Source organism: Scardinius erythrophthalmus (assembly GCF_964197995.2).
Source record: "Scardinius erythrophthalmus genome assembly, contig: HAP1_SCAFFOLD_421, whole genome shotgun sequence".
In the NCBI taxonomy this organism is placed as follows: Eukaryota; Metazoa; Chordata; class Actinopteri; order Cypriniformes; family Leuciscidae; genus Scardinius; species Scardinius erythrophthalmus.
Genome location: NW_028296194.1, coordinates 6394 through 34127, shown reverse-complemented (window position 1 = coordinate 34127; position 27734 = coordinate 6394). Strand labels below are relative to the sequence as shown.

Genomic DNA, 27734 nt, shown 5'->3' with positions numbered 1-27734 from the left:
GTCACACAAAAGCATTCAACAATGTGTTCAAGTGTCAAACAGGGAATGTTATTTTATTTTATTTTTTCACTGGAAACTATAAAATTACTTTTTATTTCCAAAAGCTACATTTTCATGTTAAATGTCTCTAATAAAATTTACTATTAACAAATTGACAGGTTTTTGCCGTTACATTTTTACAGTCTTTTACCCATAAAATGACTATATTTTTTTGCAGTGCAGGCACTTAAAAAATTCTTAAGTATAGTAATGAAGTAAAAAAAATATTTAGTTACTATCCACCACTGGAAAACCCCATGCTCTCCATGCAACATCTGTTTCTGTAAGAGAGGGATGTAAACTGAGAGCAAAGAAGAGAATGTGAGTCAAGTTTGCACTGTAACAAGATGTAATTTGGACTATGAAGAAAATCTGATTAAACTGAGTCCCAGTTTCATGCACACTGAGATATGCACTAGGAAGGGCAGAGATTAAGAGACAATTAAACACTGGCCACCAGTAAATTACTGTGCTTTTATTCAGGCTCCAGAGGTCATTATTCCTGTGCAGAGTTCCCATATCTTCAGCTACTGACAGCATACAAGAAACTGCATATGTCGGGGTTATTAGTGGTCAACCAATATTGATTTTTGGATGGTAGATGCCGATATCTTAGAGAGCAGAGTGGCTGATATGAAGCTGATATACATGACATCACACTATTTCATTTAAAAACACATGCATAACAACTGCATAACAATGTAATATAAATTAAATGTTTATTTTACACAATATTTACTAAATTATAAATAAATCATTTGAAAATGAATATGAAAAAACTTTAGATTGCAACTTATTGATACTGTAATCCTATTATAGTAGGCTATTTGTCATAAAAAATATGAATAATAATAAAAAAGGAAGTAAACACAGTGGGAGTTCAGACCAGGGTTCAGACGTTCAGGCTCACTTTCAAAATAAAAGTCCCGTACGATGTCAAAGTTCTAAACAGGAAAACTTACTGATAATTTAAAAATGGCAAATGTCGTCCACTAGTGGTTCTACACTGATGATTAATTACCTCATAAACTGCCTCACAATTCTGCAGTACTCCAGTTACACCAGGCCAAATGCTCAGAATACACCAGTGAAATACAGCACCCTAAAAAACACTGGGTTAAAAACAACCCAAACTGGGTTTTCAACCCAAGGGCTGGGTAAATATAGGACAGAACACATGTTGGGTTGATTTTACCCAGAAAATTGGGTTATTTAACCCAGCATACTGGATAGATTATTTTTTTCTATATTTCTTTTTTTTTTTTTTTTTTTTTTTTTTTTTTTTTACTTTATACATGAACTCATGTTTACAGATTAACTTAAAGAAAAAAAATACTCAACTCAACCACTGGTTTGCATGATAATTCCTTTATTTTTTAAATCATATTTTACAGTATATCATATTTTACATAGTTTTGAAAACATATTGCATACATTTGCTCATTTAACAAATATTACAAGTAAAAATTTAACATTTATAAGTAATTCCAGTGTAATGGCCCAGTCTCTGTTGTCTCATTTCCACTGTAATGTCTCTGGTTCTCGTGAGCTTGTGTTCAGCGGAGGGACTTATAACTCCATAACCTGTCCATAAACAATCAGTGTACAGTTCTGAAAACATCTTTTAACTTTATAAGCATTTATATTCTGTATCTTTTTTATTTAGAACATCATAAAATGTTATGCAAGGCATCAGGCGTCTCCATCACCCAAAAAGATCGACGTGGCACTCGTTTAGGCGACTCACATCGCGCCCCTGTATGTTCCTTTGCATGAAATTAAATGATATACAGCACAATAACGAATGTATAGATACAAGAAATTTACTAAAGACACGCACCAATTTGACGGAGCTGCACTGCTCTCTCCTGAAGAGGGCGCAAAAAGCCTGCAATGAATAACTCAAACACTGGGTTGTTATGTCTGATCCAGGATCTGGGTAACACAAAAACTACCCAAACACACACACACACACAAAAAACGAAGCCACACACTCATCAATTCCACGCCAGGCTGAGGCAGAACTACAGTGATTCCCAGATCACCTTCGCACGGTTACAACTGTGTTCCCTGTATCCCAACCTCAGTAATAAACCACAGGAATACCACAAAACAACATGCACATCACTGCAACTGATAAAGTCCGTCCATTCTCTAAAGAAGGGTATGCCAGAGTCTTGAGCCGCATACATCATAATTAATCATGATAAAACACTAAGCAGGGAGGACTCAATCTTGGGTTTAGCCACATTAACTGTTATGATTCCGAAGGCAGGCGAACTCATTTTAATCATGAAAGGAAGGTTAAAAGAAAGGCTCTTTGATTAATACACAAGGCTCTTCTTCTTACTCTGAAATGAACTTCTGAGAAATGTCTTCAACTGTGACCTCGTCAGTCAATAAGGCTCATATAAGGATGGTTTGATGCGGCAATCTAGATGAGTGCCATCATAGATCTCCAGATCTCCATAATCTGACAGAATTATTCCATTCCCAATCCGGATCTAGGGATTTTCCCAGTAAGCCAGTATGTCATATCCAGACATAAAAAGAGCAGAGGAGTCTTGTATGCCATTCTCCTCAACTATACTATCAGTGGTTTAGCTCTTCTTGTGTGAGGTTCAGTTTGAGAAATGGGCCTAACTGCATGGAAAAGCGCTGTGCCAAGCAGTGCCGTGAACGAGGGCATCATGCCACGGACGGGCTACACGATCCTGGCGGTCATCATGGGTGTGTTCTCGGTGTGTGGCATCGTGCTGAACGTGACGGTGGTGGTGGTGACGCTGAGGCACAGGCAGCTCCGGCAGCCGCTGAACTTCGCGCTGGTGAACCTGGCCGTGGCGGATCTGGGCTGTGCCGTGTTCGGAGGGCTGCCCACCACACTGACCAATGCCATGGGCTACTTCAGCCTGGGCCGGCTGGGGTGTGTGCTGGAGGGCTTCGCCGTCGCCTTCTTCGGTGAGCATCCTTCTGAGCATACCTTATAGCGGTTTTTATTTTTTACTGTGAAATAGTCCAGTTTCATCATCATGATTTTAACGGTAAAAGACTATAGTTTCCATACTATATACGGTGAATAACTGTGATAGATCTAACTGTACATTTAATGTGATGTTACAGTTTTAGTTTTTGGAAGTGAAAATGAACGTCATTGTATAATTTACAGTGAAAAAGTGTAAATTGACATTCCCACAATTCCCTGCGTGACTCTTCATATTTTATGTATTTTAGTTGAAATAAATATGTTTCTTCATAGCTTTTCTCTAATCAGTTATGTACATTAGGGTTTTATGTTACATTTAATGTTGTTAAATTAATGTTTATTGCATTTTTAAAATTCCATTGTGTTTAATGTGTGTGTGAATGACACTGTGCAGCTTCTATCATAAATATCAGAGAATGTCTAATAAGGGGAGAACTTCCCCTCTCAGTAAACTTCCGGCTTCTGAACTGGTTGCAGTTCCACTCTGATTCCATATGAGGGCGCTCACAGGACGAGTGCAGAATGAATGGAGGTCTATGGCGCTATACCCCTCAAAATCCACTTTTCTCAGGATTTCATTTTTTGTCTAGTAATTTGAACGTTGTATTCGAAAGGAGATGCAGAGAAATTACACATTGCTGGGTGTTAGATTTTTAGAGTCACTTATTTGCTTTAAAAAGTCTTTTAAAGTGTCAATGACGCCATACACATCGTACGACCAGAGATACTGCTATACGGCAATCCTGCAGTCACTTTGGTGCTTTCAGCTCTGCACTTTCTTTTCTCTCGAGACATCGACAACAGCTGACACAGGCAAACACACAACACAGCTGACACAGGCAAACACACAACACAGCTGACACAGGCAAACACACAACACAGCCGACACAGGCAAACACACAACACAGCTGACACAGGCAAACACACAACACAGCTGACACAGGCAAACACACAACACAGCTGACACAGGCAAACACACAACACAGCTGACACAGGGAAACACACAACACAGCTGACACAGGCAAACACACAACACAGCTGACACAGGTAAACACACAACACAGCTGACACAGGCAAACACACGACACAGCTGACACAGGCAAACACACAACACAGCTGACACAGGCAAACACACAACACAGCCGACACAGGCAAACACACAACACAGCCGACACAGGCAAACACACAACACAGCTGACACAGGCAAACACACAACACAGCTGACACAGGCAAACACACAACACAGCTGACACAGGTAAACACACGACACAGCTGACACAGGCAAACACACGACACAGCTGACACAGGCAAACACACAACACAGCTGACACAGGCAAACACACAACACAGCTGACACAGGTAAACACAACACAGCTGACACAGGCAAACACACAACACAGCTGACACAGGCAAACACATAACACAGCTGACACAGGCAAACACACAACACAGCTGACACAGGTAAACACAACACAGCTGACACAGGCAAACACACAACACAGCTGACACAGGCAAACACACAACACAGCTGACACAGGCAAACACACAACACAGCTGACACAGGCAAACACACAACACAGCTGACACAGGCAAACACACAACACAGCTGACACAGGCAAACACACAACACAGCTGACACAGGCAAACACACAACACAGCTGACACAGGCAAACACACAACACAGCTGACACAGGCAAACACACAACACAGCTGACACAGGCAAACACACAACACAGCTGACATAGGTAAACCCACGACACAGCTGACACAGGTAAACCCACGACACAGCTGACACAGGCAAACACACGACAAAGCCGACACAGGCAAACACACGACACAGCCGACACAGGCAAACACACGACACAGCCGACACAGGTAAACACAAAACACAGCCGACACAGGCAAACACACAACACAGCCGACACAGGCAAACACACGACACAGCTGACACAGGCAAACACACAACACAGCTGACACAGGTAAACACACGACACAGCTGACACAGGCAAACACACAACACAGCCGACACAGGCAAACACACAACACAGCCGACACAGGCAAACACACGACACAGCTGACACAGGCAAACACACAACACAGCTGACACAGGGAAACACACAACACAGCTGACACAGGTAAACACACGACACAGCTGACACAGGCAAACACACGACACAGCCGACACAGGCAAACACACGACACAGCTGACACAGGCAAACACACAACACAACCGACACAGGTAAACACACAACACAGCTGACACAGGCAAACACACGACACAGCTGACACAGCTGACACAGGTAAACACACGACACAGCTGACACAGGCAAACACACGACACAGCCGACACAGGCAAACACACGACACAGCTGACACAGGCAAACACACAACACAACCGACACAGGTAAACACACAACACAGCTGACACAGGCAAACACACGACACAGCTGACACAGGCAAACACACAACACAGCTGACACAGGCAAACACACGACACAGCTGACACAGGCAAACACACGACACAGCCGACACAGGTAAACACACAACACAACCGACACAGGTAAACACACAACACAGCCCGACACAGGCAAACACACAACACAGCCGACACAGGCAAACACACGACACAGCCGACACAGGCAAACACACGACACAGCCGACACAGGCAAACACACAACACAGCCGACACAGGCAAACACACAACACAGCCGACACAGGTAAACACACAACACAGCCGACACAGGTAAACACACAACACAGCCGACACAGGTAAACACACAACACAGCTGACACAGGCAAACACAACACAGCCGACACAGGCAAACACACGACACAGCTGACACAGGCAAACACACGACACAGCTGACACAGGCAAACACACGACACAGCCGACACAGGCAAACACACAACACAGCTGACACAGGCAAACACACAACACAGCTGACACAGGTAAACACACAACACAGCCGACACAGGTAAACACACAACACAGCCGACACAGGTAAACACACAACACAGCTGACACAGGCAAACACACAACACAGCTGACACAGGCAAACACACAACACAGCTGACACAGGCAAACACACAACACAGCCGACACAGGTAATCACACAACACAGCCGACACAGGCAAACACACAACACAGCTGACACAGGTAAACCCACAACACAGCTGACACAGGCAAACACACAACACAGCTGACACAGGCAAACACACAACACAGCTGACACAGGCAAACACACAACACAGCTGACACAGGCAAACCCACAACACAGCTGACACAGGCAAACACACAACACAGCTGACACAGGCAAACCCACAACACAGCTGATTTCATGAATTTTTTCACTGAGAAAATAGAAAACATCAGATCCACAATTGTAAACGTTCAATCTTCAATCGCGCCTTATAATTCAGCCTCGATTATCACCCCGCAAGAACAATTACAGTGCTTTTACAACTATAGAACAAAAAGAGTTAAATAAATTTATCATTTCCTCTAAAACAACAACATGTTTATTAGATCCCATACCAACTAAACTATTGAAAGAAGTGTTACCTATAGTGGAAGAGCCTCTCCTCAATATTATTAACTCGTCTTTATCTTTAGGTCATGTTCCAAGAACATTTAAATTGGCAGTTATAAAACCACTCATTAAGAAACCACAATTAGACCCAAATAACCTAGCAAATTATAGACCCATTTCAAATCTTCCTTTTATGTCCAAAATATTAGAAAAAGTTGTGTCTGCCCAACTGGGCTCTTTCTTGCAAGAAAATGACACCTATGAAAAGTTTCAGTCTGGGTTCAGGCCGCATCATAGCACTGAAACTGCGCTCGTTAAAATCACAAATGATTTACTCTTAGCTTCTGACCAAGGCTGTATATCAATACTAGTTTTACTTGATCTTAGTGCTGCGTTCGATACTATAGATCACACAATACTCTTAGATCGGCTACAAAACTATACCGGTGTTCAAGGACAAGCATTAAGCTGGTTCAGATCATCTGACCGCTACCATTTTGTCTATTTAAACGGAGAAAAATCGATCATAACTCCAGTAAACTATGGAGTGCCGCAAGGATCTGTGTTAGGCCCTCTATTATTCTCAATATATATGCTGCCACTTGGAAATATTATAAGGAAACATGGAATTAGTTTCCATTGTTATGCTGATGACACTCAACTATATATTTCATCACGGCCGGATGAAAACGCTAAATTATCCAAATTGACAGAGTGTGTTAAAGATATAAAAGATTGGATGACGCATAATTTTCTTTTATTAAATCCAGATAAGACAGAGGTAATACTTATCGGTTCAAAAAACCGCCCACAAAACCTCTCACAATACAACTTTAACATAGTAGGGTGTCCTGTTACTTTATCCTCTACAGTAAAAGACCTGGGTGTTATATTAGATTGTAACTTGTCTTTTGAAAATCATATTTCATATGTTACAAAAACAGCATTTTTTCACCTTAGAAATATTGCTAAATTACGTAACATGCTATCTGTTTCTGATGCAGAAAAGCTAGTTCATGCATTCATGACCTCGAGACTAGATTACTGTAATGCTTTATTAGCTGGTTGTCCTGCATCCTCAATAAACAAGCTACAGTTAGTCCAAAATGCCGCCGCTAGAGTTCTTACTAGATCAAGAAAGTTTGACCATATAACACCAATTTTATCATCACTACATTGGTTACCTATAAAGTTCCGTATTAATTACAAGGTATTGCTACTGACTTATAAAGCCCTAAACGGCTTAGCTCCAGTTTATTTAACGGATCTTCTATCGCCCTATAATCCATCGCGCTCTTTAAGATCACTAAATTCGAGGCTTCTGGTCATACCTAGGATATCCAGATCCACCAAAGGAGGGAGAGCATTTTCACATTTAGCACCAAAACTCTGGAATAGTCTTCCTGATACTGTTCGTTGCTCAGATTCGCTCTCCCAGTTTAAAACTAGATTAAAGACGCATCTCTTCAGCCAGGCATTCATATAATATTTTAATCTTACAGTTAAATCCGGTCTCTACTTCATAAACGCCAGAGGAGAACTGGCCCCCGACTGAGCCTGGGTTCTCCCAAGGTTTTTTTTTTCTCCATTAGGTCACCTAATGGAGTTTTTCGGTTCCTTGCCACTGTTGCCTTTGGCTTGCTCAGTTGGGGATGCTTAAATTGATTAATCGATTCACCAGTGCTATTGATCTGCATTACCAAACGTGGATGTTTTACACCAGAAACAAACACTGATGTACTATTTTATTTAATACTGTGAAGCTGCTTTGATACAATCTGTATTGTGAAAAGCGCTATATAAATAAAGTTGACTTGACTTGACTTGACAGCTGACACAGGCAAACACACAACACAGCTGACACAGGCAAACACACGACACAGCCGACACAGGTAAACACACGTGCTAGAAGAGTTTTTGTTTTGTTTGTTTCTGGTCCCGCTTCGGATGCCACGATGCCATCAAGCGGTATCTCTGGTCGTAATCAGTCCTTCACTGGCCAATCAGCGTTCATTAGCAGAATGCTAGCGTGTTATGGGCAAGAGAACAGAAATTGAGCTGAATAATGACACTATTGTCTTCTTTAGAGCTGATTTACAGTTGAACTGACTCAAAGTGAACTACAACACTATAGTCTTCTGTAGAGATGAGTTGAACTAATTTCATAATTGATGAACTTTACACAGTTATTGAACTGAAAGGAACTGAATTTAGCTGAATAATAACACTATTATTCTTTTAACTCTTTCCCCGCCATTTACAGAAATTTACGGCTTTCCGTGTTTTCACTGTTATACGGTAGGGGGCGCTATTACACATCCACTGAACGAGTACTGAATCTCCTGATCAAAACACAGGAGAAGAAGAAGCAGAAACAAGCGATATCATATGTAATCATATGCTACTGTAAAATAACGTGATCATCAACATTAAACAGCATATAAATCAAAACTGTCTAATGTTACTGAATGAAATGTTGAACCATGAAGAGCTAACGACTGAAGCTTTGAGAGTGTTGATGAACCCGATCGACTCAATCGACTACATTTTTTGCTCAAAATGAGCTTTTTTATGAAACTTACACACATTCAAGTGTTGATTAAAAAAGAATGCTAAAATAAAACAGGTTTTGTTTGTTTAAAAGCAGAGGGTGTGTTCTTTCTATTGCATGTTCAGATATTCATACAACAAAATATTCTGGGGGCTTTTGTGAAAATGATCAAAAACGCTGGCGATGGCTGGCAACTTTAAAAAAAAAGAAAAAGAAAAAAAGAAAGAAATGCTGGCGGGAAAAGAGTTAAAATTGTTCTTTATTGCAAATTTTACAACTTTTTAGAATTTGAATTTCTCTCATATTCGATGAAGTTTGCATCACTGATTTCCCTGTGAAGCTGCTTGTACTGATTGATTGATTGATTGCTTTATTATCCCCTTAGGGAAATTTTGTTGCTTGTGTTTTAGCATGTGTACATAAAAGACCTAGCCTGGGAAAACCCAGACTACTTCTGGCGAATTTTCATTCTCTCTCCAGGATAGTCTGGAGAAGAGCCCATTCAAACTCATTTCTGTGCCGCCGAAATAGCGGCACCAATCAGAAACGTTTGGGGAGGGATTTACATGATGACGACAGCGCAGCGACGCTGAAGGAGTTCTCACGCACACGCAGTGAAAAATACATCGCGGAGCAGAGAGGAGACTGACAACACGCTGGCAGACAGGACAGAGCAGGCTACTTTTCGGTTACGTTTGATATTAAACATATTAAACAAAGTCTCAGCTTTCAAATTTGGTAATTTTTTAAAAGAAATTTAAACAATAAATACCGTTTTGTTGCTCTTTAATGTGCCGTGACAGATCGCTGTAGAGCATCAGTTAAAGCTGTTCTTGTGAACCGATCATCTCTTCCTTCTAGATAATTTATAGCCTCAAATAAACATGAACAAACATAAGAAGGAATGTTGTTTTAACCACGGAAAGGCGTCAGTACACTCAAGTTCAAGTTCTCCTATGTTAATCTACTCTCCTGACTGCTTTGTCGGACAAAATGGCGGATGGCGAAGTATGATTGGTCAGATCACCTGTCAATCAAGCTGAGCTACGTCGGTTGGTGACGCCCCTTTGGAAATGATTCGTCTACATAGCTTCTCCAGACCCTACACTCAGTTTCAACTGAGAAGGGTCTGGTTTAAACCAGGCTATAAAAGACCAACAATATACATAAATACAGAAAAACTCTCTCCCACAGGTATTGCGGGCCTGTGCTCGGTGGCCATCATCTCGCTGGAGCGCTGTCTGGTGGTGTGCCGGCCCGTGGGCTCGCTCAGCTTCAGCACCAGGCATGCGGTGGCCGGGGTGGTGGCGGCCTGGCTCTGGTCGTTCCTCTGGAACACACCACCTCTGTTCGGGTGGGGGGCGTACGAGCTGGAGGGCGTGAGGACCAGCTGTGCTCCGGACTGGTACAGCAGAAACTGGGCCAACGTCTCCTACATCATCTGCTACTTCCTTCTCTGCTTCGCTCTGCCTTTCTCTGTCCTTATCGTGTCCTACACTTGCCTCCTGTGGACCCTGAGACAGGTAGATCCACTCGCTCAGGAAAATATGAAGACTAAGAGGAGGTTTGCTAATAGAGAAGCAACATAGTGTCGGCCCACATCTGGTGCGTGTTGAGGCCACGTGTACTGGATCTGGGCCGACACTATCGGTGCATTCAAGTCATCTCATAAAGGTCGTACGGGTTGAACGCACATGAACCGATCTGTACGGGTTGGGGCGTGTCAGTGAGAAACATGACAGAATACCACAGTACTTAAAGGTTTAGCAGTGATATTGTCAGGCTTTTCTATTTACAGCACAGTAAGCTAATTGCCTGCACAGATTATGATGGTATTATAATATAACAATGTAATATGTAACGATAACGTGTGCAGTGGCTTCATAAATTAATTAAAAACATAAAAAAGCATTTTTTGGGACGTACAACCCAGAAGCGCTGCGCTGTTACACTACGTGAATTCATTCAGGCCCACACAGATGAAAATAAAGAGTTGAATAAGGTCGTTGTTTTTCTTGTTTTTTTGCGCGTGAAAAGTATTCTCGTCACTTGATAAACTTGTGGTTGAGCCACTGTAGTCACTTGGACTATTTTAACGATGTGTTTGATAACTTTTCTGGGCCAGCAAGTTTCGATCCCAGAGAAGCCTATGGAGGAGTGAGACAGCTCTCAGATTTAATAAAAAATATCTTCATTTGTGTTCCGAAGATGAACGAAAGTCTTACAGGGTTGGAACAACATGAGGGAGAGTAATTACTGACAGAACTTTCATTATTGGGTGAACTAACCCTTTAAGAACCTTGCTGTATTTTTGTGTAATTTCTCAATGTTACTCAGAAAACGGGTTATAAGTTTATTTCATTTGAAGTACTTGTACTAAATGTTACGCTCTTAGATGATAGAAAAACATCCCTATTATCTTTAGCCTTGGCTACCGTATATAGACCACCAGGGCCTTACGCTGATTTCCTAAAAGAATTTGCAAATTTTCTCTCAGATCTATTGGTCAATGTCGATAAAATATTAATTGTTGGAGATTTTAACATACACGTAGATAATCAAAATGATACGTTAGGGGCTGCGTTTATAGACTTATTAAACTCCTTTGGGGTTAAGCAAAACGTTACCGGACCAACTCATCGTTTTAATCATACACTCGATTTAATTATATCACATGGAACCGATCCAACCGATATAGATATCATTCCGCAAAGTGATGATGTAACTGACCATTACATGGTAACTTGCATATTACGTACCCCGGTAATATATCATGCTGCGCCGCGTTATTGATTAGGCAGAACAATCCTTCCATCCACCATAGATAATTTTTCAAATTGCTTATCGGATCTGTCTCAGCTGCTGCCTGAACCTAAACAAACAGATGAACTAGACGAACTAACCAGCACTATGAGCACCGTTCTCTCTGGAAAATGGGATATTGTTGCACCTATGAGACTAAAAAAGGTCAGAGAGAAAATTAAAGCACCATGGTACAACAATACTACTCGTGTTCTAAAGAGAGAAACCCGTAATTTAGAGCGTAAATGGAAACAAACTAATTTAGAGGTTTTTAGAATCGCTTGGAAAGACAGTACGTCACGCTATAAAAAGGCCCTAAAAGCGGCCAGGGCTGAGCATCTCCGCAAACTAATAGAAAATAACCAAAACAATCCTAGGTTCTTATTTAACACCGTGGCGAGACTAACAAATAAACAGACGTCACCTGAACAAAATATCCCGTTACAGTTTAGTAGTAATGATTTCATGAATTTTTTCACTGAGAAAATAGAAAACATCAGATCCACAATTGTAAACGTTCAATCTTCAATCGCGCCTTATAACCCAGCCTCGATTATCACCCCGCAAGAACAATTACAGTGCTTTACAACTATAGAACAAAAAGAGTTAAATAAATTTATCATTTCCTCTAAAACAACAACATGTTTATTAGATCCCATACCAACTAAACTATTGAAAGAAGTGTTACCTATAGTGGAAGAGCCTCTCCTCAATATTATTAACTCGTCTTTATCTTTAGGTCATATTCCAAGAACATTTAAATTGGCAGTTATAAAACCACTAATTAAGAAACCACAATTAGATCCGAATAATCTAGCAAATTATAGACCCATTTCAAATCTTCCTTTTATGTCCAAAATATTAGAAAAAGTTGTGTCCACCCAACTGGGCTCTTTCTTGCAAGAAAATGACACCTATGAAAAGTTTCAGTCTGGGTTCAGGCCGCATCATAGCACTGAAACTGCGCTCGTTAAAATCACAAATGATTTACTCTTAGCTTCTGACCAAGGCTGTATCTCAATACTAGTTTTACTTGATCTTAGTGCTGCGTTCGATACTATAGATCACACAATACTCTTAGATCGGCTACAAAATTATACTGGTGTTCAAGGACAAGCATTAAGCTGGTTTAGATCGTATTTATCTGACCGCTACCATTTTGTCTATTTAAACGGAGAAAAATCGATCATAACTCCAGTAAACTATGGAGTGCCGCAAGGATCTGTGTTAGGCCCTCTATTATTCTCAATATATATGCTGCCACTTGGAAATATTATAAGGAAACATGGAATTAGTTTCCATTGTTATGCTGATGACACTCAACTATATATTTCATCACGGCCGGATGAAAACGCTAAATTATCCAAATTGACAGAGTGTGTTAAAGATATAAAAGATTGGATGACGCACAATTTTCTTTTATTAAATCCAGATAAGACAGAGGTACTACTTATCGGTTCAAAAAAACGCCCACAAAACCTCCTTCAATACAACTTTAACATAGTAGGATGTCCTGTTACTTTATCCTCTACAGTAAAAGACCTGGGTGTTATATTAGATTGTAACTTGTCTTTTGAAAATCATATTTCATATGTTACAAAAACAGCCTTTTTCCACCTTAGAAACATTGCTAAGCTACGTAATATGCTATCTGTTTCTGATGCAGAAAAGTTAGTTCATGCATTCATGACCTCGAGACTAGATTACTGTAATGCTTTATTAGCCGGTTGTCCTGCATCCTCAATAAACAAGCTACAGTTAGTCCAAAATGCCGCCGCTAGAGTTCTTACTAGATCAAGAAAGTTTGACCATATAACACCGATTTTATCATCACTACATTGGTTACCTATAAAGTTCCGTATTAATTACAAGGTATTGCTACTGACTTATAAAGCCCTAAACGGCTTAGCTCCAGTTTATTTAACGGATCTTCTATCGCCCTATAATCCATCGCGTTCTTTAAGATCACTAAATTCGAGGCTTTTGGTCATACCTAGGATATCCAGATCCACCAAAGGAGGGAGAGCATTTTCACATTTAGCACCAAAACTCTAGAATAGCCTTCCTGATACTGTTCGTTGCTCAGATTCGCTCTCCCAGTTTAAAACTAGATTAAAGACGCATCTCTTCAGCCAGGCATTCATATAATATTTTAATCTTACAGTTAAATCCGGTCTCTACTTCATAAACGCCAGAGGAGAACTGGCCCCCGACTGAGCCTGGGTTCTCCCAAGGTTTTTTTTTCTCCATTAGGTCACCTGATGGAGTTTTTCGGTTCCTTGCCACTGTTGCCTTTGGCTTGCTCAGTTGGGGATACTTAAATTGATTAATCGATTCAACAGTGCTATTGATCTGCATTACCAAACGTGGATGTTTTACACCAGAAACATACACTGATGTACTATTTTATTTAATACTGTGAAGCTGCTTTGATACAATCTGTATTGTGAAAAGCGCTATATAAATAAAGTTGACTTGACTTGACTTGACTTAATTAATTAAGAGAAAGAACACTGCCATCTTACTCTGACGAAAGTGACTTGAACACACATGCCATCGTAAACACGACTTCCCACATCGCAAGTACGAACTTCCCAGGAGGACTTGAACGCACCACATGTTCCTGTCGAGGGAGGAAGTCGTTTTGCACAGTTGTCCGTATCAAAATTGTAGTGTGTTTTATAGATGTTTACAGCACTTCATCTTCATCCTTCCCTCGCACTTTGTAACATCTTTCCCTCGCGGGTCAAAATGACGCAAAACCCTAAGATTATACCGTTAAATTACTAGATTTGATCAATAAATAATAAATAAATAGCAATTTAATCACGTTCCTCACATTTTTTCAACTTAAATTCAAAATAACGCACAATTTCATGAATGACCCTTTTAATGCAGCTGTAAATGTCTTACATTGGGAGTCTTTGCCGACCTCTTGTGGAAAGATTATAATATAACATGATATTTCATGACTCTAGATGGCCTTATAGCTCGTATGTAGCCCCGCTCCTTTTAAGCGCAGTGCTCGTTGTCTTTTGACTTCCGGTCTGTATTTTCACAGTGATCTTGCGTATTTATGAATGAACAGAGACATCTGCTTTAAACATTACAACCCTTATGATAACTTTCGTTAACTTTACATTAAGTAAATCCACTTCAAAAGCTAATTACTCCTGGACAGCGATGCCATAGAGATATACAGAGCGACCGCAAAAACGGAAGTTCAAAGACAATATTCTGAAGATTCTGCGCATGTTTCTCTGGCGCATACGGTCTATATCTCTATATGGAGCAAATGAGCTGTTCCTCTGGGTCCTAAAGCCAGTTATCTTCAGTGTGCATTCAGATACACATGTAGACATTATACAATAATTTTTTGGTAAGTTTTAGCATTTTTAGTTTGAATTTTGAGCATTTTCAGGTTTTTCTATGTGAACTGAAGCATTCCTCACATTCCACTCATTCCTAAGGGGGTCAGATTGACCCGTGATGGAAGGATTCATTACTTTTTTTTATTTCAGTCACAAAACTCCTCGAATCCATTACATTTTTTTGGTGTATTGGTGGTTCAAGTGCGACAAAAGTCCTCTGATGAACACTCAATTTTTTATTATTTTTTCCAAATGACCCGAGGGAAAGATGAGAAACATGTAAAGGCTGTCATGTGTTCTACAAACTGTGGTGGACGTTTCTTGTTTGTTCTATTCCCTGTATTGTGTCTCTGTCTTGTTTGTCATCCTTGTCACGGTTTTGCCTGAGTTCTAGTAATGTATTAGCTGTCACGGTTTCAAACTGGTTCTCACCTGTACCTCTGTCGATGAGAGCCCGACGCCGCTGAGGATGTGCTGTACCTGTGCAGGTGAGCCGGCTGGAGATGTCGGAGGGCGGCAGCACCTCGCGGGCCGAGACACAGGTGGCCTGTATGGTGGTCGTCATGGTGATGGCCTTCCTGCTCACCTGGCTGCCCTACGCCGCTCTCGCCCTGTCTGTGATCGCTGACCCCGACCTGTACATCGACCCCGTGATCGCCACAGTTCCCGTGTACCTGGCCAAGAGCAGCACGGTGTTCAACCCCATCATCTACATATTCATGAACAGACAGGTGAGTCGTGAACTTCATCATCAGATCGTCAGATCGTCAGAGATAGAGCTGAACTGAGCATGGGAATACGCTTAGAGAGACAGACAGTATAAGATCAGCATCTTCTGCCTGAAACTAAACATTTTGCAGGGTTTCATGAACATCAACATCAAATATTTTGTGTGAAACATGAAAATAATGTATATATCCATGTTACATGTCAAGTCAAGTCAGCTTTGTATATTACAGATTATTTCAAAGCAGCTTTACAGAGATAACAGGAAAATTATGCATTTCGGCTGAAGTCAGTTCAGTGTTGAATACTATCATAGCTTATTATGCATAATTACATGCAACTAACCCTGAACCAAACCATATTCCTAACACTAACCACATGTTGTTCATTTATATTATTATATGAGATTGATACGGTGAAACCCACGTCATCGTTACTGTTCGTATCACTGAGATCAAGAGCTGGGATTCAGATATGATAATGAGCGTTTGCTTTCTGACCAATCAGAGCAGAGCAGCTCTCAGAGAGGCGGGGTTTAGAGAGACTGAAGCGTTTCAGACACTGAGAGGAAAGAGCTGACGCTGCAGTGCAGATTATGAGGACATTACAGTGTTTTTGATCATGGATGAATGTGGATCTATTGTAGGAGACGCCAAAACAACATTAGCAGCCTTTAAAACAGCATAATAGGGGCACTTTAATGAAGTTTTCAGCTGATATGTTTGATCTGAAACTGTCTCTCAGTTCCGGGACCGTGCCGTGCCGTTCCTCCTGTGCGGCAGAAACCCGTGGGCCGGAGAACCGGGAGACTCGGAGAGAGAGACCACAGTCTCATCCGTCAGCAGGAGCAGCAAGGTCTCGCCCGGATCCTCCCAGACGGTCTCGCCCGGATCCTCCCAGACGCAGGACTGAGGACTGAGCAGGACAGCTTTCTCTTCATGGTGTCACTGCAGTTGTCATGTACTGGCATGATTGCTTTGCTCTGTTATGGCTGTTTTTTTTAATTGGTTGTATAATGCATTTGAATAGTTAAAGGGGTGGTTGATTATGATTTGACTTTTCTAACTTTAGTTAGTGTGTAATGTTGCTGTTTGATCATAAACAACATCTGCAAAGTTACAGCGCTCAAAGTTCAGAGCAAAGGGAGATATTTACTTTTAAAGAAATGGCTTTTTAAGGACTACAACAAACGGCTGGTAGAGACTACACCACATTCCTCCCGGGTTAGTGACATCACCAACCCTAGAATTTACATAAACCCCGCCCCCGGAACACGATTTATAGATTATCAAGACAGAATATGCTAATCAATGACTAGAAGATAACTACACATCAGCTTCATAAATTCATCAACTAACCATTCAGAAATGTCCTGTTGCTTCTACATGTTGTCACTTCTTCTCGAGTCTCTCCATCATCGTCTGACTCCGGTTTGAACATGAAAGGCTAAAAGTTTTTGAAATGTTCAGTGTGTGTGTGTGTGTGTGTGTGTGTGTGTGTGTGTGAGGTAAAAGGACACGAGCTGTTGAAGCTCCGCCCCCTGTGCCGGGAGCAGCAGCTCATTTGCATTTAAAGGGACACACACACAAAACGGTGCGTTTTTGCTCACCTTCAAAAAGTGACCATTTTAACATGCTATATAAAGATATCTGTGGGGTATTTTGAGCTGAAACTTCACACACACACTCTGGGGACATCAGAGACTTATCTTACATCCTGTGAAAAGGGCATTATACCACCCCTTTAAATGAATGAGCTAATCCACATAAAACTCCATGTAATCTTATTATAGATAACATTCTCGGGCGATTCTTCCACCATATGTCATTGTTAGTGAGAGTCTGTGCATTTAGCTGATTAAATGGAGACTTGCTCATTAGCAGCATCTTTCCATGATGGACTGATTAATGTTAGGAATCAGCTACGATGAAGGAACACAAAGGAGACGTGAAACGCCACCAACATTAGTAATGTACATTTGGGCCATACATGTAAATTTATTAGAGGGAAAATAAACTCAAGTAAAAATAGCATATCTTATAAAAAACATTTTAAATGGGGTGTAAAGCCCTTTTGGAATGTCCATCTTCAAAAGTTATGGAATGAGCGAACAATAGCAGAGAGAGGGTTTCTTAAGTGTAAAGCGCCTCAAAATAAGCAAGATTTGAGGGAAAATTATAAGCAGAAGCAGTCACTTTCTGATAAATATGTAAGATTTTATAAAAGAAGGTTTAATAGGGGTCAAGCATTGAAATTTGAGCATTTACAAACAAGTAATCCACAACAATTTTGGAAAGAGATTAATAAATTGGGTCCATATAAAATCAAGACAAGTTGTCATGGACAATAGTGCAGTGGAACTGAGAAAAGAGCGAGAAAAAATGGGAACTGGATTTTTCAAACTTATATTCAGGTCTGACTAATATTGAAGATTTTGACCCTGCATGCTTTCAGTGTTCTCTCAGTTCAAGTAAAAGAAAATCTTGAATCAATTATGGGTGATAAATATTTATCTGAATTTTGATATTACCTTGGAAGAAGTGAGCGATGCTCTCAATAAGGCCAAGTTGAGGAAGGCTATGGGAGTGGAGGAAATTCCAAATGAGGTGTTAAAGTCCTCACATCTTAGGCATATACTTCTTGGTTTATTTAAATTCTGTTTTGACAACGGTATTGTTCCTTCTACATGGTATAAATCAATCATTAAACCTATTCCTAAATCAGCGAAAGATGACCCCCGCATACCTCTTAACTACAGAGGAATCAGTCTCATAAGCACTGTTTATAAAATCTACTCTAGTATTTTAAATGCTAGATTAAGTATTTTTTTGGAAACAACAGAGTATCTAGTAGATGAACAAAATGGATTTCGAAAACACTGGGCATGTATTGATCATACAGTATTTATATCATCTCAACAATCGTCAGAACTAGATTAACTGAAAACAGTTTTGTGGACTTTAAAAAGGCTTTTGACTGGGTGAACAGGGATTTGTTAAGTGTGAAGCTTCTCCAGGCAGGGGTTGAAGGGAAGTTTTACTGGGCATTAAAGTCCCTGTATGCAGCCTGTGTGGGATGTGTTCAGGTGAATGATGAGCAGACTGAGTGGTTTCGTATTCCCTTTGGTGTAAAACGGGGATATTTTGTCCCCAAGCCTGTTCTCTCTGTTCATAAATGAAATGTTACATGTTTTACTAAATTGGTGCTGTAGATGGAGACTTGTTATAAATCAAGCAAAAACGCAAATTATGCTCTTCAGGAAAGGTGTTACTCTACGAAGCACAAAAGTTTTTACTTTTGGTAATGCCGTTCTTGAGTATGCAACCCAGTAGATTTGTATTTGATGAATTTATGTTGTTTGACAGAGGAGTTGAAATCCTAGCTGCTGCCGCCAGTAGAGCCCTGGGTTCTGTCATAAGTTAAAAGTCTGTAAAGATCTTGGTTATGGTACGTTCTCCCAGTTGTATGCAGCCTGTGTGTCCCCTGTGTTAAACTGGTGTGTGGGGGGGCGTGCAGAGCCCAGCCCTGGACGCTGTAGAAAATCGTGCAATCCGCTGCTTCTTGGGGGTTCATAAGTTTGTCCCAGTGCTGGCAGCGCAGGGTGATATGGGCTGGGTTCCTGGATCAGTCCAGAGGAAATGTGAAATGGTTAGACTGTGGAATCGACTTATTAATCTGCCTGAAAATAGACTAACAAAAAAAAAAGTTTTCCTGTGGAGTAAGAACAAGTCCCCCTGGGCTGCAGAGCTCCAGACTGTTTTTGCTGATGTACAACTCCAGTACGTATTCTGTAATTATTTGCCTTGTAGCGTCAATAACATCAGATCCATTTTGATGTCAAATTTTAAACATAAATGGCTGATTGGGATTATGGCTAAGCCAAAGCTAAGGACTTACTTCCAAATCAAAGATGCATATGAAACAGAGTTGTATGTAAAGGCAAACTTGACAAGGAACCAACGATCTTTGGTGGCTCAGCTGCGAACTGGCATCCTTCCCCTTAGAAACTGGCAGGTTCACTCAAACTCCCGAAGAGGACAGACTCTGTAGACTGTGTGAGTTAGGAGAGGTTGAAAATGAAACTCATTTTGCGTATATTGCCCACGTTACGATGATTTCAGAAATGTATTATTTGGTGAATTGTTTGTTAAAAAGCCTGAAATGTTCTGGATTAGTGATGACGACAAGATGAAATGGTTGTTTAATTTTAAAGGTCCCGTTATATGCCCCTTTTCACAAGATGTAAAATAAGTCTCTGATGTCCCCAGAGTGTGTATGTGAAGTTTGAGCTCAAAATACCCCACAGATCATTTTTTACAGCATGTTTAAATTGACATTTTTTGGGGCTCAGAAAAACGAGCTGTTTTAGTGTGTGCCCTTTAAATGCAAATGAGGTGCTGCTGGACGACACAGGGGGCGGAGCTTCATGAGCTCGCGCTCAGTCTGTCAGGACAATTTCATCTCACGGAATGATGATAATATCAGAAACTCTCAGTAACGGCGTTCATTTCGAGTCGGACAATAATGCCTACAGAGTCAGAGTGCTGTATAGAGATGGAACAGGTATAGTTTAGTAGTTTAATTACGGTTATTATAACGTATCTGTCATCTGCTTGTATGTATCCATTATTTATTAACAGCCTACAAGTCTGCTGTTTCGGACCAGGTCCGAATGATGATCAAACATGTACTGATGAGTTTAATAAAGTTTATTGTACATCACACAAAAGATGAAGCGTCAGTTTTACTCCAGAAAATCACAGTAAGAGCTGAATAAACACAGTAAGTTATAAAACGAATTTCGGTAGAGTTGAGGGAGCATTCCTGTGGGCGGAGGTTAGTCAAAGAACTGTTCTAGTGACGTCACTAAAGAAGGGAGTAGAGGGGTGTAGTCCAAACGGGCCGTTCGATGTAAGCGACTTCTGTTAAATAAAATATCTCGCTTGGCATTGAACTTTGAGCTTTATAATTTTACAGATATTATTTATGCTCTAACAACAACATTACACACTAACTAAAGTTTGAAACATGGGATCACGAAGAACGGGACCTTTAATGTGTTTAAATTGGCTACTTTTGTTTGTAAAGTCTGGATGCGGCAGAAGACTTGTTTATTTAAAGGGATACTTCAGGATTTAGCATTAAGCTTTGTATTAGTAGAAAACCTGTAGTATTTTCGAATTACCGTGCTTTCCACCCTCATCACCCCTGAGAGGAGAGATTTATGTATTTTTTTGTCTGGAAAAAATCCTCCAATGATGCAAAAATCGTCATTTTGCGTCATCGGAGGATTTTCTGTCCAGAGGCTGAAGACTCCAGCCAGTAGGAGGAGCTGTTCCGCATGTGTTCAGCCCGCCCATAGAGGGATCTCACTCACAGAATGTTCACAGTGTCAGCCGTCTTTCTTTGGAAGCTAAGCTAGCAGGCTCTTGTTCTGTGGAGAAAGCTGAGTAGTAGGGGTTACCATCCTCCTTTTCCCAGACTTGTCCGGCCGTCGAGATCGTTCAAAATGTCCGGGATTCGGCTTTTGCGTTCTGCGGTCGCCATTCATTGTTTACATGCACACCTCTTGTTTCAATCTAACTGAGTTCATTCCGATCGGTGAATCTGAATGTAGTGTTTACATGAACGCTAAACAGGTGATCGGTTAATGTGCGTTATAGCATTGCTAAGAAAATACCCGCTCCTCCGTGAGAGATGCGAGACCCGGCGCGTCTCAGTAATGACGCCACCGGTCTCGCGCCGTTCTCCCTGCGGCCCTCAGCCTCGTCCTGCTCGCCACAGTAAACATGATGAATGGCGACTGGAGAACGCAAAAGCCGAATCCCGGACATTTTGGGCGATCTGTAAATCCCTGGCAAACTCATCACGTAGGCTAGCTTTGTTGTTTACAACTGCGCACTCTTACCGGTAGGCGTGGCCTCCTAAGGCAGCGAAGCAAGTGCATTCTGGGAGTTGTTGTCTTTCATCCACATAAGCCAAAAATACATTTTCTGGCTTTTCTCAGTCTAGAAAGCACCAAATTCAAAAATTTCTTCACATTTCTTCTACTTAAATTACCTATTTTAAATACACATTCATCTTCCCAGAGGTGAAGTATCCCTTTAAATAAGTTCATGTATGTTGTGCCTACTGTCTGACAACTGGTCTTTTGTTGGTGGTATTGGTGTCTTATAAGCCCATTAGGGCTGGGCATACAGTAGTATGCAAGACACAATAATAAAAACTATTCATTCATGAAGAACATGCAAACTCTGCGCAGTCCTGAATCTGAATATGTAAATCTGAACTGTTAAATCCTGAATTCTAAATTAAATGTGTAGTTATGAATCGTGAACACCAAGAAGGTTTTGTAAATCTTAATAAATCTCTCTTTCTCTCCTTCTCTCTCATTAATTCATTTCAATAGCCTGAATGTAATTTTACCACATGACTTTATTTTCTTTAAAGTCCCCCTGTGGTGAAAATCCAGCTTTTAATGTGGTGTTTTTAATCTGCTTTAAGACAAAGCATGTGTAAGTTCATAAGTCGACAGCATTGCTGAGTATTTCCTCCTTAAAACTGCAGTGAACCAAAGACAGTCTCAAAAACACGCTTTGAAATCGCTGGTGTTTCTGACGTCACAAACTACCTTGTAACCAATCAGATCAACGTGTGATCGCCAACCAGTGGATCTCTGAGCTGAGTGAGTGAGTGGAGGCGGGGCTCATCTGCATATTCATAGAACCGCGCATACTAAATGAGGCAAGGGTGTCGAGTTACACTCAAGATATTTGAAGAAATAATTTTCAAGGATATTGCAAATTAGCCCCGCCTCCACTCACTCACAAAACAGCTTGTGAAGTGAGCAGGGGAATGCTGTGTGTGTGTGTGTGTGTGTGTGTGTGTGTGTGTGTGTGTGTGTGTGTGTGTGTGTGTGTGTGTGTGTGTTACTGACAGACAGATGTTAGTTTCACTACAGAATGTGGTTTCACTTCAACTGTCAGTGAGTTAAAGAAAGTACAAGACTTTACAGTTTTAGAGACGCAGTGAATCAGTGTGTTCAAAAAACAGATATGTGTATGCCATACAATCTACACTTAAGAGTCTGATAATACGGCTCATGTCTTTATGTACAAACATCACTATGGTTGAAAATAAATGAAATGGGCAATGCTAAATAAAATAAACAGCATGTGTCAGTTTACAGCAATACTTTCTTTAACGAAATATGATATATCTCCTATCTCTCTCTCTTAAACACACACACACACACACACACACACAAAGTAAATTTTTTGTTTGTTTGTTTCTTTTTATTTAAATTATTTTTGTTTCAAGTTATACTGTGTAAAAGAAGTGTGTCGAGAACTTGATATTGAATTCTGTGTTTTTGAAAATTCAATAAAAAAAGAAAAAAAAAAGATATATATATATATATATAGTAAAATCAAAGAGTATAGAAGTAACAAGAGGCGAAACTCCGTTGCAGTTTTGACAACAGCCACTAGGTGGCGCTTCGGCAGCGCGGCCGCCATTTTGGACTGAACCAACGGCTTTACCGTTAGCACAACTACTGTACAGCATTAACATTATGTCTGGAAATAATTGGAAACAAAGAAAACAGTGTTCTGCCATCAACTGCAACAACTACCAGTGTACAACCAATCAACTAGCATTTCATAGATTCACCAAAGATCCAGAGAGGTAAAGTAGAAAAGGTTTTATTAACTTTAAAGTGAGCTAACGTCAACAGGTGCTGTAACGTTAATGTAAGCTACCCCATAACCGCATAAGCTGCTAACAGTTTGCTAATGTTATGTATTTGGTCGAAATTGTCAAGACTCGAAATGGGCTTTTTAAATCGCATACTTTCAGACTGAGATATATGAACACCTAACCTGGCAAATGACCGCTTTATTAATTCATTGTTATCACTAAATTAACCCTTTAACTGTCACCTTTTTTTTTAAGTTTGGAAAATCACTATCCAAACTTAAATGGTTGTAACGTTAATTCAAGAATGCTTTGGAATTTAGACCTATGGTTGGTCTTGTTTTAATTTGTCAGATTGTTTAAGTGAAATAAATGATTAAAGTGAAAGAGAAAAAAGTTAACGTTATATAAGTTTGAGTTTATTAAAATGTACAAATTTAAAAATATTATTATTTATATTTTATACAATATATATATATATTACAAAATATATTTTACTCTAGAACTAGAAGAAAATGAAAGCAAAAAATCTGAACAAGTTGTGTTCCATATTTTAGGTTGATATGTTGATATCTCGCTTCCTCACCCTTTCTGCCGTGTGCTCTAACGTTACACGGTTTGGAGCTGCGCGCTCTTGCTTGCTCGCTCGCTCTAGATTCCGGTAGATTTAAGCTAATTTGCGGGCATCAGGGAGCCGCTATCAATATGCGGGAGACTCCCGGATCTTCCGGGAGACATGGGATGTCTGCTCTAGAGATATTAAAAACTAGAAACTACTTTTTAGTTAGTTTAACCGCTTTTGAATTTGAACCGGTATCGTTCAATCCTATGACAGCTGTGTTGCGTTCAGTCCAAGATGGCGGAGCTGCAGCTCTGCGCATGGGGGAGTTTGTTGCAATGGAACGTTCTATTGAGTTTCGCCTCTTGTTACTTCTATACTCTTTGGTAAAATACCATGTAAAATACCAGTCACACGTCACGACTGAATATTGACTCAGTGCGCAGAACCGGAAGTGCGCCACAGTATCCGGTTAAACAGCAGCGACGATGGTTTATGTATCAAATGGTAAGTGCTAAAAACAAACCTTGTTTCTTTTAGAAAAATAATGTTGTTTTGTAGCGCAAACATGTACCACTCTTATCATATATAGCAAACTGCCATACGTGGCTAAATATGTAATTTAGCGTCATTGTGTTTGTGAAAACATCCATTATTGCTGGTTTTCTTGTCACTCTGAGATGTTTGGTGTGTGTGTGTGTGTGTGTGTGTGTGTGTGTGTGTGTGTGTGTGTGTAACAAGTGTAAACTGCCGACACACACGACCCGCTCTGGCCAACATATGGTTCTGTTAATGTTACAGATGATATCCGGGTAGGAATGTTACGAACGATATGGTAAACACACATCTCCTGAATATTAATTAGAACGAAACTGACGCATTTGTAATCGTGTATCTTATTGGCCCGTCAGTTTGAATATTCATGCATCATCCTGTTCATTGGCTTGCTGACCTTCCAACGTCACGTGTTAAATATTCATAACAGCGCGTTCGCCATAGGATTCACGATTGTCGTCATATATTTGATATGATTTATGATATATGATCTATGTTGTGATATTGCCCGTGTTTCAGGGCAGGTTCTGGACAGCCGGAGCCGCTCGCCCTGGAGGCTGTCGTTCCTCAGCGATCTCTTCTGGACCGCGGTCGAGTTCATCGGCTTGTTGTAAGGTTTTTTTTATTATTTATGAGTTTCATCACAGTTTTTAAAGCTCATGTTTGCAGAAGGAACTTTTCCAAGAAGCTCAACATTAAGCAACTAAATTCATAAACACATCGTTGGCTTGGGAAAGCCGGACCAGAGCGAACCATGCGGTTGCTATAGTACTCGGGGTGGTTGCTAAGGTATTCTGGGTGGTTGCTAGGGAGTTTACCTGTGATGTTTGACCTGTGTAATGTCTCCTCAGCTTCCAGACTCTGATTCAGCCAGATCTGTCTAAAGATGGACACGCCGGCTCATCATCACGCTTCAGCGACGGCAGAGGGTACGTGTGTGTGTGTGTGTGTGTGTGTGTGTAGCTTCAGCGATGTTAAGAGGGTGCGTGCGTGTGTGTGTGTAGCTTCAGCGATGTTAGTGTGTGTGCGTGTGTGTGTGTGTGTGTGTAGCTTCAGCGATGTTAGAGGGTGTGTGTGTCGTGTCCTGTTCTCTGTCTTTACCCTGTGTGTTCCCACAGTCCTCCTGGGTTCCCGGGGGGCCGCAGACGGATGGGCAGAATAAACCACGGCGCCGGTCCCACTCCTCCACCCATGGGCGGAGGCGGATGAGGACGGTACGTAAGAGACACACACACTTTATCGACTTTATTCTCGTAATCTTTCAACTTTAATCTCCAAAAATGCATAGAAAAAAAAACGTTCACTATCAGACTAGTTATTCATATTTTATTGGTTCTCTCTCGTTTTTTCATGCTCATAATTTTTTTTGTATGACAGGCTGGACACATACATTGTCATGTTTCATTGCATTATTATCACTAATAAACAATCGATTCAAAGCACAACTACACAATATGACTACAAAATCTTTAAAGTCCCCCTGTAGTCCATCATATTATCCCTTAAAACTCATCTTTGATCACCAAAATTACATAATGTTCCTTCATGCCTTTAAAAATTTTGAATGTAACTCGACACCCTCGCCTCATTTAGTATGCGCGCCGCTATGAATATGCAAATGATCCCCGCCTCCACTCACTCGCTCAGCTCAGAGATCCACTGGTTGACGATCACACGTTGATCTGATTGGTTTTAAGGAGGAAATACTCAGCAATGCTGTCGACTTATGAATTTACACATGGTTTGTCTTAAAGCAGATTAAAAACACCACATAGACACATAAACAACATTAAAAGCTGGATAAGAGTCTTCTGACAAATGATTGTATCTTTATGTTTCTTAGTTTGACCGTGTTAATGCTGAATAATGACTGAAGATCTGTGTGTGTTTGTGTGTGTGTGTGTGTGTGTGTGTAGGTAAACGCCTGCACGCTGTTGCAGGCGCTGAGGACCGTGACACACTGATGCTCCTGTAAAGCTGATGTTCGTCACACACTCCTCTTCCCTCGGCTGACGCTGCAAACGCAGACTCATGACGTCACTCCGGGAATACCTCACCGAGGGGCCGGAGCGGCTGATGATGGCGGCCACACACACACACACACACACACTCACACTCACACATACACTGACACTCTCACACACACACACACACACACACACACACACACACACACACACTGACTCTCACACACACTGACTCAAACACACACACACACACACTGCCTCAAACACACACTGACTCAAACACACACACACAAACTGACTCAAACACACACACAAACTGACTCTCACATACACACACACACTGACTCTCGCACACAGTTTTTTAAGTAATGTCTTACAAAATGTATGTAGTGGCAGAAATTGTATGTACGATTTGCATCAATAAAGATAAGTTATGTGAGGATCTTTTGACTGATTTAGTTTTTTGTCCCATAACAAACCTTTTGTAACACATCTTTCCCTCGCGTCCCGTAACACATCTCTCCCTCGCGTCCCGTAACACATCTCTCCCTCGCGTCTCGTAACACATCTTTCCCTCGCGTCTCGTAACACATCTTTCCCTCGCGTCTCGTAACACATCTTTCCCTCGCGTCCCGTAACACATCTTTCCCTCGCGTCCCGTAACACATCTTTCCCTCGCGTCCCGTAACACATCTTTCCCTCGCGTCCCGTAACACATCTTTCCCTCGCGTCCCGTAACACTTCTTTCCCTCGCGTCCCGTAACACATCTTTCCCTCGCGTCCCGTAACACATCTTTCCCTCGCGTCCCGTAACACATCTTTCCCTCGCGTCCCGTAACACATCTTTCCCTCGCGTCCCGTAACACATCTTTCCCTCGCGTCCCGTAACACATCCTTCCCTCGCGTCCCGTAACACATCTTTCCCTCGCGTCCCGTAACACATCTTTCCCTCGCGT

At 41.0% G+C, this 27734-nt stretch overlaps 2 protein-coding genes across 2 annotated transcripts; both read left to right on the top strand.

The window, feature by feature from the left end:
• Positions 1-2729: 2729 nt before the first annotated feature.
• LOC308686555 (parapinopsin-like) lies at positions 2730-16914 on the top strand (the record flags this gene model as incomplete). The annotated part of the gene is made up of 4 exons (XM_081394990.1): positions 2730-2997; positions 10298-10626; positions 15765-16007; positions 16747-16914. The coding sequence occupies 4 exons, from the start codon at positions 2730-2732 to the stop codon at positions 16912-16914; spliced, it is 1008 nt and encodes a 335-aa protein (XP_081251116.1).
• Positions 16915-24295: 7381 nt separating this feature from the next.
• Positions 24296-27220, top strand: LOC308686553 (selenoprotein K). The gene is made up of 5 exons (XM_081394988.1): positions 24296-24763; positions 25331-25421; positions 25663-25740; positions 25930-26025; positions 26728-27220. Exons 1-4 carry the CDS (start codon positions 24745-24747, stop codon positions 26018-26020), a joined length of 279 nt encoding a protein of 92 aa, XP_081251114.1. The 5' UTR covers positions 24296-24744; the 3' UTR covers positions 26021-26025; positions 26728-27220.
• Positions 27221-27734: the final 514 nt, after the last annotated feature.